This window comes from Vitis vinifera, chromosome 7 (assembly GCF_030704535.1).
Source record: "Vitis vinifera cultivar Pinot Noir 40024 chromosome 7, ASM3070453v1".
Taxonomy (NCBI): Eukaryota; Viridiplantae; Streptophyta; class Magnoliopsida; order Vitales; family Vitaceae; genus Vitis; species Vitis vinifera.
The window spans coordinates 8225990-8252528 of record NC_081811.1 but is presented as its reverse complement, the minus strand read 5'-3'; the positions used below and the strand labels follow the sequence as shown (position 1 = coordinate 8252528).

General features: G+C 37.7%; 1 protein-coding gene across 2 annotated transcripts; it reads left to right on the top strand.

Moving 5' to 3' along the window:
* The first annotated feature begins 160 nt into the window (after positions 1-160).
* LOC100251541 (WD repeat-containing protein WDS homolog) lies at positions 161-25062 on the top strand. 2 transcript variants are annotated; one of them, XM_002268753.4, is made up of 4 exons: positions 161-1739; positions 5815-5916; positions 16959-17594; positions 24571-25062. In XM_002268753.4, exons 1-4 carry the CDS (start codon positions 999-1001, stop codon positions 24745-24747), a joined length of 1656 nt encoding a protein of 551 aa, XP_002268789.2. In that variant the 5' UTR covers positions 161-998; the 3' UTR covers positions 24748-25062. The 2 variants fall into 2 exon arrangements, with proteins under 2 accessions (XP_002268789.2, XP_019076870.1); XM_019221325.2 differs by lacking the exon at positions 5815-5916.
* The last annotated feature ends 1477 nt before the right edge of the window (positions 25063-26539 follow it).

Sequence of the window (26539 nt, the reverse complement as noted above, 5' to 3'; positions counted from 1 at the left end):
TCCCCTTCATGCATCATCCGAAACGAAAAAAAAAAGAGGGGAAAAAAGGAAAAACGGCACCGTTTTATCTTTTTCAAAACGGAAGAAACGACGTCGTTTGAGCGACTTGCCCAGTAAAAAACATAAAAACAACATCGATTGACTACTCAAAAGCAAGGAAAACGACGTCGCATCAAAGAGTTGCCCGTACAGCTCGCGGTTTCCGTGCTTCTTCTTCCGTTCCAATTGAACTCTGATCTCCTCCCGCAGTTCATTTCAAAGCTCCCTTCCCCCACTCACATTAACAATCGATTATTCGATCATCTCAGTCAACATATGCAGCCCCTTGTTTCAGTTAATATTTCCATCGGCTCTTTTTGCTTTTTGCAGGCTTTATATCATCTTATTAGGAATTTAGGTTAGCATTTGCTTTGGTTCCTTTTCTGCCTATTTCAATCTTCATTTTGTAATTTTGAGTAGAGGAACCATACGGGTATGTGAAAATTTTGCGTTTTTGCGTTTATTTTTTCAAAATTTTATATTCACTGTAGGAAGATGGGTCGATGTGATTTTGCGTTTCTTGTTACGTTTGTTTTTTCTGGTTATTACCATCATTATTTTGACATTTTGGGTATTAGGAAATGTTTGGTTTGTTGGAATTTTGGGTCTCTGGTGCTGAGTTTTGACACCACCTTTTAGGTATCTGGGCAAGTGTTGTTTTGGGTTCTTTGGTGTCCTTTTTTTTTTTTTTTTTAACTTTGATAATTTATTTGATTATTTTTTGAGGTTCTGGCTACTTGGAAATTGGCATTATGCTAAGGTTTCGTATCAGTCATTAGATATTTGGATTAGGACTGCTTTTGGTTCTCTTGTGTCCTGATATTTCTGCCTCCTATTAATCATTTTGAGGTTTTTGAGTATTTTAGATTTTGGGCATCTGGCCTAAGTTTTTCCTGGAAAATTAGATTTTGATTTTGGAAAATTTCCTATTTTTGATTACTCCCTTAACATTGGGACTTATGGCCAATGGAAGAGAAGAAATGGGAATTCTCAAATATGAAACAGGAGGAAGTTCACCAAAACATCATAAGAATCAGAGAGATCCCACATCAATGGAGAATGCGACTGCAATGCTTGGCCCAAAGCGCCTAATAAAGAAGCATGAATTTGTGAGGATTATAATTCAATGTCTGCATTCACTAGGCTACAAAAATTCTGCATCCTGTTTGGAGTCTGAATCCGGTATTTCACACAAATCCCCGGAGTCTAAGTTGCTTGAGATGCAAGTTCTTAATGCAAATTGGGAGGACAGCATTGGTATACTTAATGGAATTGAAGATTTGACTGATGAAACACGAGCTTCAGCTTTGTTTCTAGTACTTCAGCAGTGTTTATTGGAGTGTTTGAGTCGTGGGGATGACTCTTCTGCTTTGACCATTTTACGGAAACGGGTTTCACCATTAAAGGTGGGCAGGGAGAAAGTCCATAACCTTGCGGCAGGTATGCTCTCATTAAAGGAGATGGGAATGGGTAAGATAGATGATAGCAGTATTTGTGAATTAAGAAGGAAATCGTTGGTAGAGTTGGAAAAATTGCTACCACCACCAATTACATTGCCAGAAGGACGGTTGGAACATTTAGTTGAAACTGCTATTACTGCTCAGATGGATTCTTGTATCTATCACAATTCATTCAGAGAAATTTCACTCTATGAAGATCATTATTGTGGTAGAGATCAGATCCCTACTCAAACAGTTCAGGTGTGCTTTTTACCTTGGTTAAGTTTTTATTGCCTTGAAAATTCAAAGACTTCAATTAGCAAGTTAATTGATTCTCTAAAGAAAAATTGTTGAAGTTCAGAGAGATATTTGTTCATTTGATTTACTTCACTAGAATTTGAATCTAGGGACCTAAACATCTCATATGCAACTTAGTTCGGGTTGTTGAATGCTGAGACTTTAAGCTATTATTTTGGCATTTTTTCATTTGTTATTATGACTTATTTGAACAAGTCAAGGATTGAATTAAGTGTCACAAGCATGTAGGTCAGCAGTGCCACTTCGTGTTGATTCACTAAATTAGCGAAGGCAATGGATTTAGCCCTTTGGGTCTTATAAGATAACATTGTCACTGGTTAATCCTTCAAAAAAAAATTTAGGATAAGATCATGGAAGTGTAAGTTTGTGATATATTTCACCAATACCTGAATTTTATCCTCTACCGAAAGGAAGCAGGAATTGATCTGGATTTACTTTTCGTGATGCTTGTCTGGTGATGAGTAGTCCGATCTCTAGAATCATCTGCACTTGGCATGGAGGAAATCTCCTAAATTCTGGTTGTTCACCCAGTTTGACACAGCTAAATAATGAGCTTTGTTGAACTTTCTTGATAATGTCCTCCAAAATGGTCTATAAGCTTGAAATCTTGATTCAACTCAATGGATTTTGGAACTTGAAGCAGTTGATATACTGTCTATATAGAAAATCCAATTAGCAGAAGAGAAGCATCAACTGTATCCATCTTAGGGTGAAATTTGGTGTCTTTGAAGATTAAACCCCAACTATCACAATTGAATCAATTTTTTTTATGTGAAATGGCATACATGTGATTAAAAAATAACAAATATTTGCAGAAGGAAGGTTAAGATGCCCTTTAGAAAGAAAAGATTAAGCTCTACGATAGACTATGGGTAGTAAACAAGAGTCAACCAAGGTTAAGGTGCTAATGTAGGACAACCTAGGATGGTTGCCTACAATAAAATAAGTGGACTTTTTACTTTTTAAGGTTTAAGGTGAGGAACAAGTGATAAAGTTTATGGTAGATAAAAAAATAAAATAAAAAAAATATAGAGAAAGAAGATACGAAGAGAAGAGATAAAAACCTTAAAGTCTCATTAAGTCCTTCTAGGAGTCTCACCTAGAAGAAAATCAATGGAGTCTAACATCGAGGATTGCAACACTTGCAAAGAAAACATAATATTATTAACATCAATCAATCGATTTGATTTACATCGATTAGCCTTATTTATAGGCTTTTCTAAGAAATTCAAAATCTACTAGGATTCTAATAACTCATTATGCCTCTAATTCTAATTGTTTTATACCTAATTAGCTAATCCTAATTTAACTCCAACAAATACTAATCCTAATTTAACTCCAAGTAACACTAATCTTACTTTAATTACAACTAATAGTAATTCATTTTCTTGATGTATATCTTACAGATTCATCCTCATTAGGTGCCCTTTAAAAAGAAATGATTAAGCTACACGATAGACTATGGAAACATGTGGCTTCACTATGGCTATAGTTCAAAGTTAAAAGCTCTTTCAGAACGACCTGAGAGGGTGTTTGTAAATGACCTTTGGAGGCTTCTAAGACTGATATTCGCCTTTTAGGTAGAAAATCAGATTCTTGATTAGAATACCTCCAATCCTGCTGAACTTCACTTACAGTTTTCTAAAATCATCTGACGTCTGCCTCATAAATAGGCATAGCATATCTCTAAGAGCCGCTCTATCTCTTGCTCATTGAATAAGTACTGTATTGCCCCTCTCAATCAGAAACCACATCATGCCTAATGCTCTACTAGCTCTCAAGTCCTCAGGAACGGCTAGGATCACTAAGTGCCTCCTACACCCATTTAACTAGGATTCCCATATCCATCAAATTTCAACTTGAGAGTTCCTAGGAAAGATACCTTACTCCTAAAATCACATACATGTCAATCAAGCAATATGCTTCTCAATGGTACCCTAGCAAACCCTTTGGTTATTAACATCCACAAAGAAGTAGGAAAATACACCTACCCCATTGATATGGTTAGGAAGTCATCCTTCTCCTTTTGTCTATGGAAAATGTTTGGGATTCCTTCTATTTATAAAAACAAAAAATGATTAGGAAGTTCATGTTTTCAAGAAAATTTCTTGTACATTTTTATGTCCATCTAATCCACACTAGCCAATATTGCACTAGATCACTAGATCCTAGTTCTTTCTTTTGTAGCCAAATCTTCAAAAGAATTTTCAATCATGTTGCAAGTCCTATGAGGAGTCACCCAAGACATGTGACAATTGAAACCATTCTACCATAAATAGATAATCCACTATCTCTCCAATGGCCGTACACATCACACAATGAGAAAGTCTTACTAAGGACTTTTGGCTTAAGGTTTGTATGGGGATTAACTTTTCAATGAGGTTTTTATTGCCAAAAGATGACACACCAAAGTACATGGGACTTATACAAATAGCGCCTAAAAAGCACATCAAACAGGAGAGAACACAAAAAACAACTCCCTCTCTTAATAAGAACCCAACCATTCTACAAAATCGAATAAAGACATAAAACCTATATTTATCTATATCTTCACCCATGAAAACAAATTTTTAAGAAAAGAGTTCTTCAAATGTTGATTTTAATGCTCCTCATTATCAAATGACCTTTAATTCATTTCTTTCCTTACACTCTAAAAGATATGCAAAGGGGTTACTCTCCAAACCTTCTTGCGTATTTTACCCATAATGGAACCATGCCACCCTACGAGAGTCTCTTTAACAGTAGTAGCTTGCAGCCAATGAACATTGAAAAGAGCAAACAGTAACTGCCTGAGGACCCTGACTTTGACACAGTGGAGAAGGATGTGATTTGTCAATTCTTCCTCGTATTTACAAAAAAAAAAAATTATTGACCAAAGGCCACTCTCTTTTCTGAAGTTGATCCATTGTCAACACCTTTCCCAAACTAGCCTCCCATGCAAAAAAACTAGCTTTAGAAAGCACCCAAGAGTTCCAAGTTATTCTTGTAACTCGTTGGAAAGGAAATCAATTGCCTCAGTTCCAATGCAGCCATTTCAATGGCTATTGATCACTCCAAATCTTTGAACTAAAAAGGAACTTTGTGGCCTTCCATATCATTTTGGAATGGATAAAGAACAGTTGACCATGGTTTTTAGGCAACAATTGGGAAAATTTTTGAAGAAAACACTGTACTCTTGCAAGGTCACATCCTGAGAAAAATTAAGAAATACAGACTCCATTTAGAAATAAAAAAGGCATAATAAATTCTTCAATTCTGATAAAAAATTAAATAATAAATTCTTCAATCTATAGACATCTGAAATTTATGAGAAACTGAAATTTGAAGTGAAAGATCCATCAGAATTAACTGGGAGGTTTACAATATCAGCCCAGGTTTGCTTTTGAATGCAAGAAAAGAGATGAACAAAACAAATTTAAATGTTTGGTTCCCCCACCACTAGTCCTCCCAAAATTTAATCTTAGGCACATCCAAAAATAGATCTAACATGAGTGGGGAATTCTGAAAAATTGATTGAAGGTCTGCCTGGTTGTCTTAGTTGGGGAGTTTTTACTTCCCTGGACTCAGTTGTTTTGTGTCTTGAATGCCCTTTCCCTCTGGTGTTTTGGTTGTATTTGGGAGTTGTAGTTGTATTTGGTGATCTTGATTTTCTTAGTTGAAGGACTACTTTTTTTTGTCCTTCATGTTCTATTTGATAATTATTTGAGATAAAAAAAAAAGTAAAAAAAAGATTCCATACACAGGAATTTTTGGAAAAATACACTTTTATTTACAATGGAAGATGTAAAGAATCTAAGGAGCAAATATGGTCCTGTGTACGAAGTGAGGAATCTAAGGAGGAACAAATATGGCACTGCACATATGTGTGATACATGTATCAAACTGCCAACAAGATTTGAATCATGATTATAGAATAGCACAAGTTGCTTCTTTTGATTATACCATTTGCAAATGATTTATTTGTATTGCTACTCTGTCATTTTAAGATACATGCTACACTTGTTTCTCATTTTCACAGATTTTGACTGAGCATAAGCATGAGGTTTGGTTCGTACAGTTTTCTCATAATGGGGAATACTTAGCCTCGTCATCAAGGGACTGTGCAGCCATCATTTGGAAGGTACTGTTTGTGTTATCCTTTAGCATGTTTATTAGGAAGCAGAATTTTGAATTTTGCTTTTGTGTGCATATCTCAGTTGGTGGATAAAGGTATATATATCTGCAAAGGTCAACCCTTAGTTCGAGTCACGTTCCCCTAACCTATATGAGCAGTCATTTTTTAATTATCTCACTTTCACAATTAAAGGGTAGTGGGAGTTATCAAACAAGTGGCAGATTGGTCAGAAAAATTTCCCTTAGGAAGTCTTGGAGGACCTTTTGAGTGGAAAAGTTCATTTTTCATAGTTCTTTAGTAGGTTGATTCTGTTTGCCCCTGGATTACTTATCTCTTAAAAGTGTGGTGCTACAGTGAAGTCTTTTTGTTTTTTCTCCTCAAGGACTGACTGATGTTCTAATTTCAATCAATTCTCTCCTATACTTTGTTAGCCAAATGGAAAACTAAATATGAACAAAATGATGAAAAAAATGATTGATGGAACAAAAGGATAAGGCTCCTTCCATGATCCAGGGTAAAAAAAAAAAGAATGACACATGACATTGAAAAAATGGAGTTGAGAAGCTATAATGCATGATTGCATGTATAATAAACTCTACCAAATTCTCTCATTAAAAAAAAAAAAAACTCCACAAAATTCATAGTTGGGTGTCCCCTTGAAGAACTTTTTCTCAACTAGTGGATTTGAGAGCACAAAATAGCATGAAGATCACAAGGCAATAGACCAACTATTTCTTTGATAAGGTGGTGCACCTTCATGGTTGCTAAGTTACATCTCCACTTGATCAGGGTAGAGGAGAGAAAGAGGATGATAGGTTTATGGAGTTAAACAGAAAATACAGTAGTCCAGGGATTTAGAGAAAAGTAAAAGAAGGATTAGAAGGAAGAAAAAGAAACTACACAACCATGCATTTAAATCAGCTAGAACTTTCAAATTTTCATTAATCAAGCCCTGGCTACTATTTAAGTCTCCTGGGGAAAGGAATGTAGAAACTTTGAGAACAAACAAGATTCGCAACCTGTCCCTCATTAATTTTTGGGACTCCAAAGATTGAGTTGCTCCTCTTTCCCTTGAGGAAGTTGAGGCTAGAAGGTTGGCCTAGGAGGAGTTCAAAAAGTGGGATTTATTGGAAGAAACTTCTTGGAGACAAAAGCCTAGAGAAATCTGGTTAAGGGAAGGAGGTAAGAACACCGGGTTCTTTCACAAAATGGCTAATGCTCATAGTAGAAGCAACCTGTTGACCAAAGTGAGAGTTAATGGTGCTCTTTTGGCTGAGGTTGATGACATAAAGGATAGGGTTTGTAGAGCTTTTCATACTCTTCTTGCCAAGTCAAGGGATTGGAGGCTGACCATGAGGGTTTTGTGCTTTAAAGTTTTGGGGAGAGAATCCTCCAGCATCCTAGAGGGGCTTTCTTGGAGGAGGAAGTTTTGGATGCTCTCAATAGCCTTTGTGGGGAAAAGGCTCCAAGCTCAGATGGTTTTACTTTGGCATTCTAGCAATTTTGATGGGATTCTGTCAGGTCCAAGATCATGGATTGTTTTAGGGAGTTCTTCACCCATGGCACTTTTCAAAGAAGCTTAAACACCAATTTCGTGGTGTTGGTCCCAAAAAAGGGGGTGTTGAAGATTTGAAAGACTTTAAACCCATTAGCCTTGTAGGGGTCATGTTCAAGCTGCTAGCTAAAGTTTTGGTAAATAGACTCAAGAAAGTTGTGGGAGAGGTTATTTCAGATTTTCAACATGCTTTTATAGAAGGAAGATAAATTCTTGATGCAGTGCTCATTGCCTGTGAAGCCATTGACTCTAGGTTAAAGAGCAACACTTTGGGTCTTATCTTAAAGATGGACATTGAGAAGGCTTAGGATCATGTCAATTGAGACTTTTTATTGGCATTCTTGTCTAAAATGGGGTTTGGCCAAAAGTGTATAAGATGGATTGATTGGTGTATTTTTTTTTATAAGTAAAAAGGAAGTATATTAATCGAAAAGACGAAACACCAAAAACCAGTGCCCTCGAAGTATACAGGGAGTATACACACCACCTTTCCTAACTAGGAGCCTATCCAATCTACAAAACTTACAAGAGAAGAATGACTCTCTACTAGGGAGCTCCTCACCCAAGACTAAAGATTACATACAAAAGAATATTTCAACCTTTGAAGCGAGAGATCGTCATTCCCGAATGCTAGTTTATTTCTCTCCTTCCAAACTGACCAAAAAATACATAAAGGAGTCATTTGCCAAGCCCTCTTGCGCCTTTTCCCCACAAACCCTCCATTCCATCCAAGAAGGGTTGCCTTCACTGTAAACAAAAGAGTCCAAGATACACCAAAAAGGGAGAAAAAAAGGTTCCACAGGACTCACGTCTTGACACAATGAAGTAAGAGATGATCTACCGTTTCTTCTTCGGAAAGACAAAGAAAGCACCTATTTGCCAAAGAAAATCCCCTCCTTTGAAGTTGCTCCTGAGTTAATGGTTTACCCCAGGAAGCCTCCCAAGCAAAGAAAACTACCTTTGGAGGCACTCTTGCCCTCCAAATTCTTTCACTAGGGAACATAGAAGAGCCCTCCCTTTCCAACAAAGAATAAAGAGACTTAACTGAGAAAGCACCATCATTTGAAGCTGTCCAGATCACTCTATCTTCCTCCTCCCTTTGAACCCTGAAGGCATGGATCTTCTGCAATAAACGCTCTACCAAATCAATCTCCCAATCATTAAACGCCCTTGCAAAAAGGGGAGTCCAACCATTCCCATCTCCAACGGGGTTCCAAACCTCCGAAACCCAAGCATTCTTCGACATGGACATGGAGAAAAGAGAGGAGAATGACTCACAAAGTGACCTATCTCCGCACCACTTGTCTTTCCAAAATCTCACTCTTTGCCCATTACCCACATGGTAAGCTAACCTGCCATCTAACAACCCCCACTTTTTCCTAATTGCTTTCCAAAGCCCACCTCCGTTTCTCCCCATCACATCCCAAGTACGCCATCCCCCTCCTCTTCGTCATACTTGCGGCTAATTACACGCCTCCACAACGCCTCTCTCTCATTAGCAAACCTCCAATTCCACTTACACAAAAGGGCACTATTCATCAAAGCTAAATTTCTCGCCCCTAGCCCACCTTTACTTTTCTCCAGGCAAACCAAGCTCCATCTGACAAGATGAGGTTTTTGTGCGAGAGCTCCCCCACCCCATAGAAAATCCCTCTGAATTTTCTCCAATCTCAACCTCACTTTTCTTGGCAAATAGAAGGTAGACATAAAATAAATAGGCATATTGGAGAGAGTACTTCTGATTAGGGTGAGTCTCCCCCCTTTAGATATATACTGCCTCTTCCACATAGTAAGCCTTCTGCGAAAATGCTCTTCAACACCATCCCACACAGCCAATGAATTGAAGGCTGGCCCTAAAGGCATTCCCAAATAACAAGAAGGAAGCCCACCCACTTTACAACCCAACTCCAAGGACAATCCCTCTATATTATGCACCCTCCCCACTGGAATCATCTCACTCTTCTCTAAGTTGATCCTCAAACCCGAACACGCCTCAAACCACATGAGGAGCCAACTTAGATAAGTCATCTGATCTGAAGACTCCTCACAAAAAACCAACGTATTGTCTGCGAATAAAAAATGCGAGATTTGCAACCCCTCACCCCTCCTACCACTCACCCTCCACCCAGATAAATAGCCCCCACTAATAGCCCTTCTCAGCATACTGCTGAACACTTCCATGGCAATCACAAACAAGTAAGGGGAGAGGGGATCTCCTTGTCTCAACTCCCTCGAGCTTCGAAAAAAACCGGATGGAGAACCATTAATTAAAACGGAGAACTTCACTATGGAGATGCGCCAATCTATCCACTTTATCCATCTCTCTCCAAAACCCATATTTTTAAGAATTGCCAACAAAAAGCTCCAACTAACGTGGTCGTAAGCCTTCTCTATGTCCAACTTGCATAACACCCCTCCAATATTGTCTTTCAACCTTGAGTCCACAGCCTCGTTTGCAATCAAAACTGCATCCAAAATTTGTCTACTCTCCACAAAGGCATTTTGGGACTCTGAAATCACTTTCCCCATCACCTTTTTAATTCTATTGGCCAACACCTTAGCCAACAACTTGTAGAGGCTGCCTACAAGGCTGATAGGTCTGAAATCTTTCAAATCTTATGCACCTCCCTTCTTTGGAACTAAGACTAGGAAAGTTGCATTAAGAGATTTAACAAATCTGCCCCTCTCATGAAATTCCTTGAAAAAACCCATTATCTCAACCTTTACTAAATCCCAACAAAACAGCCTAAAATCCATGGTGAAGCCATCCGGACCAGGGGCTTTATCCTTGCCTAGATCTGAAAGTGCCGCGAACACCTCTCCTTCCGCAAAAGGAACCTCCAGCCACTCAGCCTCAATGCTAGCTAATCTCATGAAAGGCAACCCCTCAACTCCAGGACGCCACCCCCCTTCTTCAGTATACAGCTTTTTAAACGCCCCCACCACACTATTTCTTAAGTCAATCTCCTCCGTATGCCAACAATCAGCCACTTTCAACTTGGACAACCAACTCCTTCTGCTATGCACATTCGCCATTCTATGAAAGAATCTGGTATTATTGTCCCCCTCCTTCAACCATAGTTCCCTCGACCTCTGTCTCCAAGAAATTTCTTCCCTCAACACCCATGTCTTATAAGCCTCCTTAGCCTCCTTCCTTGCTTCACAATCCTCCAGACTCAAAGTTGAATGTTTCTCCAATTCATCCCAGTACTCCACCTGACTAAAAGCTTCTCTCTTCTTAGTATCAATAACACCAAAAACTTCTTTATTCCAAGTCTTTAAAAACACTTTTAAGGCTCTTAGTTTTGCATCCAGAACAAAGCTAAAAGACCCAGTAAAAGTTAAACTGCCCCACCACCTCTTCATTTGATCCATGAACCCCTTTTCCTCCAGCCACATGTTCTCAAATCTGAACGGTGAAGGCCCCCTCTTCAAGCCTCCACCTTCTAGAAGAATGGGAAAATGATCAGAGACTGCTCTAGCAAGAATCCCCTGCACGGCTCCATCGAACATCCTGTCCCAATCATCTGTCACTAAGAACCTGTTGAGCCTAGACTGTGACTGGTTATTTAACCCGCCTCGCCATGTAAAAGGACCCTCCTGTAAAGGATAGTCCCTTAGCTCCAAATCCTCCACCACTTCTGTAAATCTCCTCATTGATGCTGAAAGCCCACACCCCCCCCCGCTTTTCTAGGTATCTGATCATATTGAAGTCTCCCCCCACACACCAGGGATCTCTCCATAACCCTTTTATTGACCCAAGCTCTTCCCAAAAAACCTCTCTATCCCTTCTACACACTGGCCCATAAACTCTAGTGAACACCCACCTCAACCCATCCATATTGTTCTTGAACTGGCATGACACTGTAAACATCCCTTCTTCCACCTCCAACAACTCAACCACTCTGTTGTCCCAAAACACCAGAACACCTCCAGCTGCCCCCCTAGAGTTGATTGCTCTCCAGTCAATATGTCTTCCCACCCCAAGACTACGCACAATCCCCGTACTCATATCCTTGATTTTAGTTTCCTACAAGTACACCACATCCACTTTATTGGATTTTATGATAGACTTAATGACTTTTCTCTTATCACTATCATTTGCCCCTCTAACATTCCATGATAAAATCCTTATCTTCATTTATACCCCGATCCAGAAGCCCCTCCAAGCTTGCCTTCATTGGAAGCCACTCTAGCTCTTTTATAGCTTATTGTCCATTCTAGCTTCTTTAATTCCCTGCTGGATTTTGAAGCCAAAGACTTTGTCTTTTTATACTCCCTGTCCTGACTCTTTTTTTCAATTCTCCCCCTCATTCTCCTCAAAAGGAATAGAATTTCCTCCTCAAACCCAACTATCGGCATTCCCAGATAGCGACTGAACTTCGCGAGGCAGTTGGAACTCCATCCTTCCTCTCCCTTCCCCCTTTTCCACCTGAAGGGCCAATGTCTCCGCTAATGGGCTTTCTAAACCCACTCCAAAAGGAATTATAGCTAGCTCAGACCCACTTGCATCACTGCCCGTCGCCCTCGGAGACAGGTTCCCTCCTTCGTGGGCCGAGAAAACTTCCAGCCTCTCTTCATGCAGAGAATCCCTCCTCCTTGCTCCTTCCATTGCCCCCAACATCCCACTGGAAACCCCCACCTTCCCCATCACAACACCATCGGGCCCCAAGAAAGGAGTAGAAGGAGAAGAAACCCCAAACCCCAAGGAGAAAATAGGGAGTTTGCGGCAAAGGGGATACCTGGATGCTTCGTCCAAAAGAGCTTCAGACGGTCGAGGGACGACACCTTGCCGTCAGCGTTTCCCACAGCCAGGAGCTCCTGCTCTAGCGCTGCGAAGATCCTGACAGACTCAAAGGGAGCCCTAGAAGGAACGGGCTCCCTTAAAGGACCCAGATGGGCCTCAGTCTTAAAAGGCCCATTAGGCTCCTCTGGCTCCTTGCCCCGGCCCAAAACCTTAGGGCTAAGTGAATAAAGACCCTCAGCCTAGCCCGATACATCTTTTAAAGATGGCTCACTAGCGCCTTTTAAAAACTCCCAGCTACCAGCCTTGGGCCAAGGCCCACTCACTGAGGAGCCCACTGCATGAATTTCTGCTGTTCTGCCCCTTACACCTTCAGTCGTCCTTCTACCACTGCCACACGCAACCTTCACATCTGACCCCTTTTTTTGAATTTCAACTTGAGGCTCCTGTACTCTAACTTCAGCGCGTGAGACTCCCCTACCTTCATCCCTAACCTCACACTCGCTACTCATCTGCAACCAGGAGCAAGACTCAGCCTACAACACCCTCGGTGAGGCTTCCCACCACAGGCAAAGCTCCCACCTAGAGTTACCAGCCTCCACCTGCAGCAACCCTAACCATTTCTTACCTGTAACATTGACCAAAATCCAAGCCCATTGCAGTTGGGAGAAAAAGGTAGTTTCCTCATCCACAGCTACAAACCCCCCACAACACTCCAATGCTCTTGAAAACCTCCCTACTCCAAAGATGAAGAGGAAGTCCTACAACCCTCACCCAAACTTCCTTAGCAAAGCTCTCTTTCCAGGTGCACCCCACTTCCGGTCCCCACCTTTGCAATAGAAAATCTCTATCCTTGAAACGTCTGCTTCCTCTTAAAAGCACCATATCAGCTTCCCATTTATTTTGAAACTCAAATAGCACTAGGGCCCCACCCTGCCTGGATATTCTTAACTCCCTCTTCAGCAACCAACTTTCATACGCCCATCTCTTTAAAGAAGGCAGTAGAGGGATGGACTCAGGACTACCACCAAAACAACCCACCAGGCAACGCCCTAGCTGCTCCTCCCTGCACATCATTTCCCTTTCCCCTAGGTGCACCCTCAAAGAATCCCCTGACTCACCTGTCTTCCCTTTCACTACTTCTGTGTACGAACCTGGCTCATTCTCTAAAGCATTGACACTACTCTCCACCTTGCCAGCAGATGAATCACATTGGAAGCTATTCCTCACAACTGGAAAAGAGACCCCAAGAGCCCTCAATTTCTTAGCCAATAGAAACCAACCCCCCACTAAGCCAAATCCCTTTGGAAAAACTAGACAGAACTTCTTTCCTTCCACATCTCTGATCGAACAGAGTAAAAATCTCCCAGCCACATTAGAACGACATTCTAGGCTAAATTTTCTTCCTCCTTCATCCCAAACTTTTAAACGCCTCAAATTTGACTCTCCTCTACACCAAGCTTCCACACCTTCCAACAGAAGACTTAAACTTTTTTCTCCAAATCTTATCCAAGAGGAGAAGTCTTTACTCCTTTCCAAAATAGTTTCTCTCAATTTACCTCGGACCACTTCAATGGAGATTTTGAATGCTTTAGATTCAACGGCAAACCAGCACTTACCTCCTTTCGAGACTCCACTAGAGTCCATTCCTTCTAGGAGATTCAAGTTATGTATCAATTCTGCATGATTGGTGTATTTCCACAACTAGCTTTTCTATTCTTATTAATGGAAGTCCTTTGGGCTTCTTTTAGAGTTTTAGGGGTTTGAGGCAAGGTGACCCTTTATCTCCTTATCTTTTCATTATGGCTATGGAAGCTCTTAATCAGATGTTGAGCAAATCTAAGAGTGGTGGTTTAATTTCTGGTTTTAAGGCGAGAAGAAAGGGTGGAGGGGGGATGTTTGTGTCTCACCTCTTGTTCGCTGACAACACCTTGATTTGTTGTGAGGTTAACAGTGATTGGTTGAGATATTTGAGTTGGGTGTTTGTGTAGTTCGAGGCAATCTTGGGCTAAAAATTAATTTGGATAAGGTTGAGGTTATTCCTGTAGGGGAGGTTCTTAAAGTGAAGAATTTAGCTTCGGTGTTGGGTTGTAGAATAGGGAAGTTGCCCACTTCCTATTTAGGTCTACCTTTGGGAGTCTTGTTTAAATCTTCTAGGGTTTGGGATGCAGTAGAAGAGAGATTCATAAAAAGATTAGCGATGTGGAAGAGACAATACTTTTTCTAGGGGGGAAGACTTACTTTGATCAAAAACACTTTATCAAGTCTTCCGATTTATTTCATGTCTTTATTCGTTATCTCAAGAAAGGTTAGCTTAAGGCTTGAAAAGATCCAAAGAGATTTCCTATGGGGAGATGGTGCTCTAGAGAAAAAACATCATCTAGTGAATTAGAATCTAATTCAGTTAGGCAAGAAGGAAGGGGGCTAGGTATTTGTAACCTTGTAATTCTCAACAAAGCTTTGCTTGGGAAGTGTGGTGTTGGAGATTTGCCATAGAAAATGAGCCCTTTTAGAAACAAATCATAATAGGGAAGTACGGAGCAAAGGAAGGGGGGTGGTGTTTGAGAGAAGTGAGGGAAAGTTATGGAGTTAGGGTGTGGAAGACCATTAGAAATGAATGGGAGGGTATAAGAAGTAGATCTCACTTTTTAGTTGGGAATGAGAGAAGGATTAAATTCTTGAAAGACTTGTGGTATGGGCACCAAGCTTTGGAAGAAGCATTCCCAAGTTTATTCTCTTGTGTGGTCAACAAAGATGAATGGGTGGTGGAGGCTTGGGAGTAGGATGGGGACGGGGGTAGTCAGGGCAGTCAAGGCCCTCATTTCTCAAGACATTTTAAGGATTGGGAGTTGGGTGATGTGGAAACTTTGTTTCAGAAATTACATCCTTTAGTAGTCAAGAGGGATGTGGAGGACACTCCAAGTTGGAACGATTCCAAGAATGACAAATTCTCAGTTAGATCTTTATATTGCTCCTTTTCTAAAGGACCTAGAGATCCTTTTATGTTCAATATCATGTGGAAGAGTTAGGCTCCAATAAAGGTCAGCTTCTTTGCCTGGGAATCGGCATGGGTTCGAATTGTAACTTTAGATCAACTTAAGAGGAGGGGTTGGAATCTCTTGAATAGGTGTTTTTGTGCAAAATTGAGGAGGAAACCACAGATCACTTGCTTCTTTTTTACCCCAAAGCAAGAATGTTGTGGAGTTTGATTTACTCCCTTTTAGGTGTGGAGTGAGTTTTGCATTCCTCAATTAGAAGGAATTTGTTGGGTTGGCATGGCTCTTTCATGGGTAACAAACGGAAGAAAGCATGGAGGACCGCTCCCTTGTGCTTGTGGTGGACTATTTGGAAGGAAAGAAACAGAAGGGCTTTCAATGATGTGGAGCAATCTGATCAGGCCATTAAATTTGCATTTTTGTATACTTTTGTGAATTGGGCTAGTTGTATATAGAGAACCACACTCTTTATATGTAGATTTTGTAGATTTGTTGGGTTCCAAGTAAGGAGAAGGTTTCCTTACCTTCTCGTCTTTACTAGGCTTTGTTTATATTCTTCGTGTGTACTTGTTTTTCCTGCTTAAAGGTGCCTTTAATACATGTCCTCTTTATGCCTATCAAAAAAATAAACAAGATTCACAACATAATTTGTGGGTAGAATTTTGTTTTCTGACTACTTTTTGGATTTCACTTTCTAATGAATGTTCTGATATTGCAGTTAGCATCACTGTTTGCAACTGAGGCTACTAGGTTAGTAAAAGTAAGTCAAGGAGTAAACTTTAGTGGATTCCTCTTGTAGGATTTTTCAAGCTTAATAAGGATGGATCCATATCTAGTTTAACCTCTCCAGATGGGCATTGGAGGGCTATTTGGAACAATAGAGGTCTCTTTGTTTTTGTATCTTGTCCTGAGCCTGCTGGTTTTGCAACCCTGTGGTTGTCATTGGTTGGGATTATTCTCCACATTCAATCAAATCTCTGCTTTTACTTTTGCTTATTGTTTATGAATGAAAAAAAAAAAGAATTCTTTAAACCAAAATATTTTACTTGCCCAAGGAAAATGGCCAAAATTGTCTTGGTTATGAGTTGGGTATTTCCTCTCTTTAAGGGATCTTATAGTGGGGTAATGCTAGGAGACTAAGGGTGTTATGATGGCTTTCCATTTGGAATTCCTTTAAGCTTTTTGGAGGGATAGAAATGGGAGAAAATTCCAAAGTATCTCCATGAACTTCTGCATACTTTGGTGTAATGGAATAGAAACGGAATTCCTTTGCTATTGATTTTTATTTTTTTTATTTTATATTTTTTTAATGTAAGAACATTGGTTATTTTTTTCCCTTGTTTCTTCGTAGGAATCATTGACTGATAACAAAGACTGAAATGTTTATGTCATGTCATATGTGATATAATATTTCAATATGTTTTAGGAGACAAAACAATCATTTTTATGCCCTAAGAATAGTGTGCTTGTGTAGTTCAGGCCAGTCCTTTATTGTGAAAGGCTAAGTCACTCAAATTGGGGGCTGTTGTTCTAAAACCGGTTGACTTGGCTAGAATTCAGCCTAATTTGACTTGCTGACTCTTTGAGCCGACTAAAAGGAATTCTTAGGATAACGTAAATGAGTTTCTGGTTGCTCAAGTGGTAAGGGGCTGCCTAATATTTCCTGCTTTCTTTCTTCAACTGCAAAATGAGGAAATTGAATGGTTTAAAGATGCTTCAGCTTCTGATTCTATTTTTGAAATTTTTGTTTCAGGTGTTGGAAAATGGGGTACTGATATTGAGACACATGCTACAAAGCCACCAAAACCCTGTATCCTTTGTAGCATGGAGTCCCGATGACACAATGTTGCTCACATGTGGAAATGGGGAAGTTCTCAAGCTATGGGATGTGGAAACAGGTACTTGCAAGCACACATTTGGAGATCATGGGTTCATTGTCAGCTCATGCGCTTGGTTTCCTGACTCGAAGCGAATTGTGTGTGGAAGCTCTGACCCTGAAAAGGGCATCTACATGTGGGACTGTGATGGCAACGAGATAAAGGCATGGAAAGGGATGAGGATGCCCAAGGTTTTAGATCTTGCTGTGACACCTGATGGGGAAAATCTTATCAGCATATTTTCTGAAAAAGAAATCCGGATATTGAATGTAGGAACAAATGCTGAGCATGTCATTTCAGAGGACTATTCAATCACATCCCTTTCAGTTTCCAGGGATAGTAAGTTCCTAATAGTCAACCTAAACAGTGAAGAGATCCATATGTGGGATGTTGCTGGGAAGTGGGAGAAGCCACTGAAGTATACAGGCCACAAGCAAAATAAATATGTGATAAGATCCTGCTTTGGTGGGTTCCATTGCACATTCATCGCTAGTGGAAGTGAAAATTCACTGGTATGTCCTTCTTTTACTAAGTTTATATGTGAGCTTTTTCTTTCATTTTTTTTGTTCAGCCTTACATATTTGTTTTTATGGCTGCCAAATTATTTGCTTTAGCTTTTCATTGATATATGTGTAAGAGAAAAAATTATTAGTTATTGTAATACTCATGTATGGTATGTCCTAGTTCAATGAAATTTCTCATGCATTCATTGAAGATGAAAAACAAAGGATAAACTTGTTCTTTAATAATATAAACCAAGTTGTTGCTTGGGGTAAGCTAACTATCTTAGTTAGGAATAGGGCAACATATTTTTTTTATCACAAAATAAACTTTTATTGATAAAGAAAAACTAAAACTTATCAAAAAGGAATAAGAAATGGTATATAGCACAAACTAAAACTTGAGAATAGAAGTGCCCTCTAAATACCTCAATAATTACACTGCTCCTATGGATGAAATTGTCTTTTTCGTTATTATAAAGCAATATCCACTTAAAGTTGATCCATTCTCAAAGCAGTATAATTATGGGATCCATCCTGAAAGCAATACACTAAACCTCTCTCATGAGATGGATGATGTTGAAAATGGATGATCTCCCGTATATTCCATTACGTATATATGTGTGTGTGTGTGTGTAAAAGATGGGTTGACAAGATCCCTTTAAATTAAGCAACCTGATTTTTAGGCTCCTATTATGGATTTTACTTAGATTGCTTGATATAAAAATCTTAGGTCAACTTCTACAAGAAAGGAGAAAATGTGGCAGTAAAAATAATAGCAATACATATGGATCTTCATACCACAATCCACCCAAAAGAATTTGCAAATATTTAGGCTATTCTTCTAACACTCCTCTCAAGCTGGTTCAAAGATATTTTGCATCCCTAACTTGTCTAGGATTGCATTAAATGTGGAACTTGGTAGACCCTTTGTTAACATGCCTACCAACCATTTAGAAGAGGTGACATATGAAGTGCAAATCAGCCCAGTGTCAAGATTTTCTTTGATGAAATGCCAATCTATCTCCACATGCTTGGTTTGATCGTGATGAAGGGGTTATAAGCTATATTTATAACAGCTTGGTTATCACAATAAAGCTTTATGTGTCTTTTAAACTGATGCCAAGGTCTATAAGAATGATCTTTATCTAAAGTAGTTCACAAATCTCTTCAGTCATGGCTCTAAACTTGCTTTTGCACTAGATCCAACTACTACTAGTTGCTTTTTACTTTTCCGAGTAACTAGATTTCCTCCCGAGAAGGTATAATATCTAGTTGTTGACCTTTTATTGACATTTGATCCAGCCTAATCAGCATCACTATAAACTTCCAATTCCATGTTTCCTTTCTTCTAAAATAAGATTCACTTGCTTGGTGTGAACTTTAGGTAACGTAGGATTTTGTATATTCCCTCCATGTAAAATTTATGTGGTGAATGCATGAATTGGCTTACCACATTTACAGTGTACACAATGTCTGATGGGGTGTGAGACAAATAAATTAATCTCCACTAATCTTTGATAGAGGCTATGGGCTACCAAGTCATCATCCATTTTTTTCTCCTAGTTTATGATTTTGCTCAATTGGAGTGTTGCTGTTTTACATCTTAACATCCCTATCTCCCTTAGCAAATCAAGATATATTTTTGTTAGGAAATAAATATTCATCCTTTGAGCATGGCACTTTAATCCTAAAGAAATACCTTAAGACTCCCTAGATCCTTGATTTCGAATTTATACAAATAAGTTTTTAGTCTTTGAATTCCCCTTCATCATTTCTAGATTTCTAGTGATGATAATGACATCCATAAAAACTATCAAGGCAGTCAACTTACTAGAGAAGTTGTGTTTGATAAGCAGTGTGTTCCCCTTGACTTTGATAGATGTTCATTGTTATCATTGATTTTGTAAATCTCCCTAACCATGCTCTTGGAATTTGTTGAAGTCCATAACAATACTTATTAATAGGAAGAAGATTGATTGGTAAAAAGTACACTTTCTAGCCTTCCAATTTACTTCATGTCTTTACTTGTCATCCCTTGAAATGTGAGCTTAAGACTAGACAAGATTCAAAGGGACTTCTTATGTGGGGAAGGGGGGAAGGATTTCAAAGAAGGGCTCATCTAGAGAATTGGTCGATAGTCTATATGGAAAGAAGGGTGGGGGCATGGGTGTTAGAAATTTGTCTACTCTAAAAAAGCCCCTCCTTAGAAAATGGTGTTGGAGATTCACAACTGAGAATGAGACCCTCTGGAAGCAGGTGATTTAAGGGAAGTATAGGGAGGAAGAAGGGGATTGGCGTTCTAAAACATCAAGGGATAGATATAGAGTAGGGTTGTGGAAGCTATTAGGAGTAAGTGGGAGGAGTTTATTAAAAGGGTTGGGTTTGGGGTGGGAAATGGTAAGAGGGTGACATTTTGGAAGCACATGTGGTGCAGCTATAATTCATTGGAAGAGGTGTTCCTGGGCTTGTTTCTCCATAGCTACTACTAAGGATGCCTTGTTTCTCCATAGTAGGCTGGGCGGTGGGCAGGGCTGGGAGTTAGGAGAGGTGGAGGCTTTTTTTAGGAGGTTGGAAGGACAATTGATTAGAAAGATGTAGAGGACATCATGGTTTGGCGGGATTCAAAGAGCAGCATTTTTACAATTAAATCCTTGTATTCCTCCGTAACAAATTGCAATATGGAGCAGTTTCCAATAAGCATTGTGTGGAAACCTTAGGTTCTGATGAAGGTTAGTTTCCTTTTCTTTGGAAGCTTCATGGAGAAGAATTTTGTCTTTGAATCAGCTCAAAAGGAGGGGAGATTGTCGAGTAGATGTTATTTGTGTAAAGGAAGAAATAGCGGATCGTATCCTCCATTGCTCCAAAGCAGGCATGCTGTGGTGGTTAGTTTTTGCTCTATTTGGAGTTCAATGGGTGATGTCCTCTTCAATTAAAGATGTCCTTCTTAGTTGGCATAGATCATTTGTAGGGAAGAAGAAAAAGAAACCACGGAGAGCAACTCCTTTGTGTTTATTTAGGACCTTATGGAAGGAGAGAAATAGGAAAGCTTTTGAAAACACCAAGAAGGTGGATCAAACAATTAAACGATCTTTTAGGTACATGTTCCTAGAATGAGTTAAGGTCCACATAGGAGATCATTCTTTAACTTTATTTGATTTTATTGTTTGGTTGAGCGGCAAGTAAGGAAAGGTGTTGTTTTTTGCATTCCCCTCCGCTTTTTTGGCTTTTAGCGTCTTGCATACACTGTGTACACTTTTGTACGCCCTTTTTTGTTGGCATTTTTAATTCATTTGTGATTACCTATCAAAATAATAATAATGATAATGATAATAGGACTTCGTGAGTAAACTTTGTTCTTTCAAGTTCGTAAGTTAATAGTAATAATAGGACTTTGTAAGTTTGCAAACTTTGTTCTTTCTAGCCTTGTCACCAAACCTCTGTAGGGTATCCATTTATACCCCCTATTCTAAGTCACCATGTAAAAAGGCATTCTTCACATTAAATTGTTGTAAGGGCCAATCAAGATTAGCAGCTGAAGATAACATACGAATCTGTTCATTTTTGCCACGAGTGCAAGGGTCTCTTAGTAGTCAATAAACTTTGTTCTTTCAAGCCTTGTCACCAAACCTATGTGGGGTATCCATTTATACCTCATATTCTAAGTCACCATGTAAAAAGACATGCTTCACATTAAATTGTTGCAAGGGCCAATCAAGATTAGCAGCTGAAGACAACAAAATACGAATGTGTTCATTTTTGCCACGAGTGCAAGGGTCTCTTGGTAGTCAATACCATAAGTTTGCTTGAATCCCTTGGCTGTCAACCTAGCTTTACACCTTTCCATTACCTCATCAGCCTTCTTTTTAATTGTGACAATCCACTTACAGCCTTCTATTTTCTTCATTTTGGGAAGCTCGACTATATCCCACATCTCATTTTTTTCTAGGGTTTGCATCTCCTCATTAATTGATCTCCTCTAATTTTTTTCTCCAAGTGCCTCTTGGACTTATGTTTGGAATGTCAATAATAGACATTTGGAAAAGCTCAGTATGTAGAAAATAAATGTACTGAGGTAAAATTTGAAATAGGATGTTGGGTGCATTTTCTAGTGCCTTTCCTCAATGCAATAAGCCAATACAAATCATCATAGGCACTAGGATGCTGGGTGCATTTTTGAGTGGCTCTCCTCAATGCAGTAGGCCAATTCATCATAGGCAGTAGCATGGGTATTTTTATTACTGAGCTAACAAGTTTCACAATTGAAGTGTGTAAAGGAAGGTAAAGTAGGAACTAATAGATGGAGCTTGGTAAAAGAAATGTGACCAAGATGACAATGCCGCTGGTATGGGGAGACAATTGTATGGAGAGCAAAGGACTTGTGTAACAACAATAATTTGAGTCCATTTTTTCACATCTTCCATCAATCGTCTTCTTTATCTTTAGATCCTGAAAAATGCAATATGACGGATAAAATGTGATTGAACAGTTCAAATGAGAAACTAGTTTACAAACAAACAATATGTTGGAAGGAAAATTAGGGATGTATAAAACGAACGAAAGTATAAAATCAAACATACTAACTATTCCAATCCCATGAATAGGAGATTTGGAACCATTAGCAATAGTAGTTTTGAACATAATGAGTACATTGCTTGGTTCCATGGTCTCAGCCACACCACGGGTTGTGCAGCCTCCACCTCCACCATGACCTTCACATATAGGATTATAGGAGTCAAGCGGCTAAAAAGAGCAGCAAGAGTTGATGTATTGAATTTGTCAAGTGTAGGTTGATTTAGGCTAACATGCTGAACACAATCAAAGACTTCTCCAATAGTGGGCACTTTTGCACTAGAAAGAATCTGTGAGCATACAGTTTCTAGCTTTGGTTAAAGCTTTAGAGATGAATTTAACTATGTGAAATTCTTCTCGGTGGCACTTCTGAATCTCTAAATCTAAAGTCAAGGGCTTATAGACGTTCAACTCTTCCTATATAGTAATATTGTTGAAGTGATCTATAGCCTTATCGGCAAGAGAAGAGATTTTGATAGAGTTCATAAATACAAGAAACATTTTTGGCAAGAAAATACATTTCAGCTAATGTATTCCAAATATCCTTAACAAAACTGAGATAGGAGACACTATTGAATACATTTGGTTCCATGTTATTCATTTCATAATTTCTGTATATTTTGAATGAAGTTACAACAAGGATATTTATAAGCCTATAACTGTAAAAGAAAAGAAAATAAATTGAAAATATTCTCATAATTTCTCCTCCAATCTCTCCAACAATATTTCCTATAATATCTTATAATGTTTTCTATAATTGCTTTTCTAATCTTGACAACCTGCATTCCTTAAGGGTGCCTTTGGTTGACTAGCATCTAGACTTGGGAATGGAGATCATATTTCCATACTAAATTTTTGGAATATATGGATGTGGAATTTAAATTCTAATGTTTGCTTTAGAATTTGAAAGTCCTGTCAAATTTATTTCCATCATAGAATTTCAAAAATATTTATGTATTTATTTATAAATGAAGGGGAAAAAAAAAATGTCCAGCCTCCTTTTATCTTCATTCCCTTAGAATGAGAATAAAAAAAAATACTAAATCTTTCATTGGAATGAGATTTTCCCAGTCTTGAGGGGTGCTCATCTTCTACTTGGATATGAGATATCCAGTTCCTAACCGAGATATACGTGAACCAAAAGCTTCCTATAGAGTAACCATCAAAAATAAATTTTACACACAACCTTACTGAGGGAGTTCTAAGTAGAAATGGTAGTTGGGAATCTTCTACCATTTTCATAACTCCTTCATTCCTTTTAAGATGCACCAAAGTGGGATCCCATTGAACTCTTTTGCTATCCAAATCTAAACAGGAGTGAAGAAAGTACTGTTATCGGTTATCCTAAACGAAGTCTTCTGATTGTACCTATCTAAGAAAACTCTTGACTTCCTTTCAAACCTAAATGGTCCAAATCAAGGATAGGAAGACAAGACTACAAACGTTTTGACTCTACTTTCACATTTAAGAGCAGCTCCAGCTTCTAGTTGTAGCTCTTCCTCTATGTATAATGTATGTTACACCTGAAGTGCATACAAGTGCAACCTTCTTACCACATTCAAGATCAACTCCAGTTTCTAGTGTTATTACCCTCCATGTGTAGTAAAGGAATTTGCATGACAACCTTCCTGAACTGGAAAAATAGGTAAAGGATTTAATACAAAAGGACATAACAAAATGTTTTACTAGTCACATGGGCATTGAGACTTAATTTTTATTTCCCTTTCATATGCACATTTTTATTTAAAGGTGTAGAAGATTGAAAAAACAGAAAGATGTATGCAAGGTTTACCTCTTGTGTGGCACATCATATATTTGTGAGGAAGTTTTTTGTTTGCGGACTTCAAATAGTGAAACTGATATCTAATAATTCTACCAATTAATAAGTTTTGCCGTCTTCCTTGATCAGTGCTTGTGAGAAAGTTGCCTGTGTAACATATAGATGCTTTTGAATGGGCTTCCTAAGCCCCAGTCCAATCCGAATTCCATGCAAGCATGTGAAAAGATTTAACCCAAAGAAAGCTCGTCATTGTTCATGGCTGCTTTCCTACTGGTGGCATGGTTCCTTCCTTCCTAACAAATGGAGAACTCATGAATCTTTGTTTTGAGCTTGTTCACTGTGTATTTTATCTTGTTCTCTGTCTCTACTAATTTGCTTTTTGAATGTTAGTTCTGGAATGCAAGTTTCACATAATTTTGTCGTGTTTTTGATAGAATAAAATTCCTCTTTTTGTGATGATGAGTTTGATCATGCTCCAACTTGTAGAGGCAGTTGTTTTCTGAAAAATAGGCTTTAGCGGTATTCTATAGTTGTAATCACATTAGTCGGCAAATTGGCTGCATCAAGATCATATTCAATACTTCAATTTCCATTTGAAGCAAACAGAACCCTGATTTTACCTGCATGTCTTGGCAGGTCTACATCTGGAACCGAGGAAACTCTACACCGCTCGAGGTTTTGTCCGGCCATCTAATGACCGTGAACTGTGTGAGCTGGAACCCTAGAAGGCATCAAATGTTGGCATCAGCTAGCGATGATCATACAATCCGTATATGGGGACCGAGCCAGCCCAGAAACATAACAACCACCTGAAAAGTGAATCAATTTCCACAACCTATGCATATAGCTTGCCCCATTTTCTTATTCATTCATGCATTTGTAAATCTGTGGACTTACCACAATTTGTCTTATAAATTTTGTATACCTTTCTTTCCTCTTCCCTTGTAAATCCCCAATTCTAGCCACCTATTCTCTCCTGCAACTCTTGAGCATTTTCTAAATATTTAGACATGGGTAGCTTTTTCAATGAGGCTGGTTCTATTTTATGAGATGTAATTGAGCTTAGCCTCAATTCATACTCGAGCATAAGGGAAAGTTATGAATGTAGTGCAGTATTTTTTTCTCCAATTGTTATTTGATGTTATTAAATTCCTTTAGACCATGTTTGGTTCGTCGGATATAACATGGGATGGGATAAGAGAGGGGATATTATATCATACCTCATGTTTGATTGTTGATAGGATAAGATAAGTTATTTCATTATTTATTCTATTTTATGTTCAACAAAACATAAGATGGGAAAAGCGGTGGGATATATTATTCACTCTTTTTTTTATCCATTTTACATAAGATATGTTAATCTCATGGTAAAATATTGGATATACACATCTTATGTATTAAAATTTTATTTTTTTTATCAATTTTTTATTTTTTTAATATACCCATTTTACAAAATAAATTTTTTATTATAAATTAAATTTATGATTAAAAAAGAAAAACTAAAATAATATTAATATATGATATATAAAAATTATTTTTATATATTAAATAACATAATATAAAAAAATAGTTGTAAAGTTTAAATATTTTAATAATGAATATTGTTAAACATAATAAAATTTTCATTTTTTAAATAGAAAATATTTGAATGTGATATAATTTTATTTTAAACATTGAAAATAATATATATTTTATATTATTTTTTATTCATTTCAAAAATTAAATATAAATATAATATAATATAACATACTTCATTGAATATATTACCTTAAAATATCATGTTCGATATATATATTTAAGGATATCATATCCCATTGAAAATCATATCTTAGGATATGCATATCTTATTCAAGGGGATATGATATCCTATAATATACATATATTATCTTATCATATCTCGTTAATCAAACCTAGTCTTAGAAGGAAAAACAATAAATAGAGAATGTGCTTTTTGGGTATTATATTAAAAAGGGGTTATCAATCAAGTGTGTCATGTGTTTATCTTTGGTTATGTGGTTTTTTTCTTTTTATTGTTTTACATTTTTATCTTTCATAAAAATTTATTAAATTTATGATTTTTTAAATAAATATTAGAATCATATTTTTCATTAAAAATAAATAATAATATTTTGTAAAATTTAACCATAAATTCTGCTATATTAAAATCTCATGGGAATTTCTATCTACTTTAAAAGGAATATTATATCACAAGAAATAAATATGGATAATAATTTTTTAAATAAATAATGTAATAATAAATTTTGTAAACAACAATATTGATAATAAAAATACAAGTTAATATATATATATATATATATATATATTGGGGGTTAAAAGATGATATATTTATTAAAAATTATAAAATATAAATACTAATATTTTAATAAATCTTTAAAATTGTTTTTGTTAAAAATATATAATAATAATTTGAAAATGAAAAGTATTGATAGTATTTTATTTAGAATTATTTATAAAAATAAATACTACTCGTTTTTTTAAATATGCAAATAAACAATTTTTTTTCATTTACACATTATACCATTGCTCCTAAATTACTATCAAGGTATTTTAGATCAATTTGGTCTAAATTATGGTAATAATTGAT

What these genes read in the sequence shown, in the direction of transcription:
- LOC100251541 (XM_002268753.4), top strand. Translation starts at nt 999, where the DNA reads ATGGCCAATGGAAGAGAAGAAATGGGAATTCTCAAATATGAAACAGGA. An exon ending in TCCCTACTCAAACAGTTCAG is followed by an intron (nt 1,740 to 5,814) that starts GTGTGCTTTTTA and finishes TCATTTTCACAG; the next exon opens with ATTTTGACTGAGCATAAGCA. An exon ending in GTGCAGCCATCATTTGGAAG is followed by an intron (nt 5,917 to 16,958) that starts GTACTGTTTGTG and finishes TTTTTGTTTCAG; the next exon opens with GTGTTGGAAAATGGGGTACT.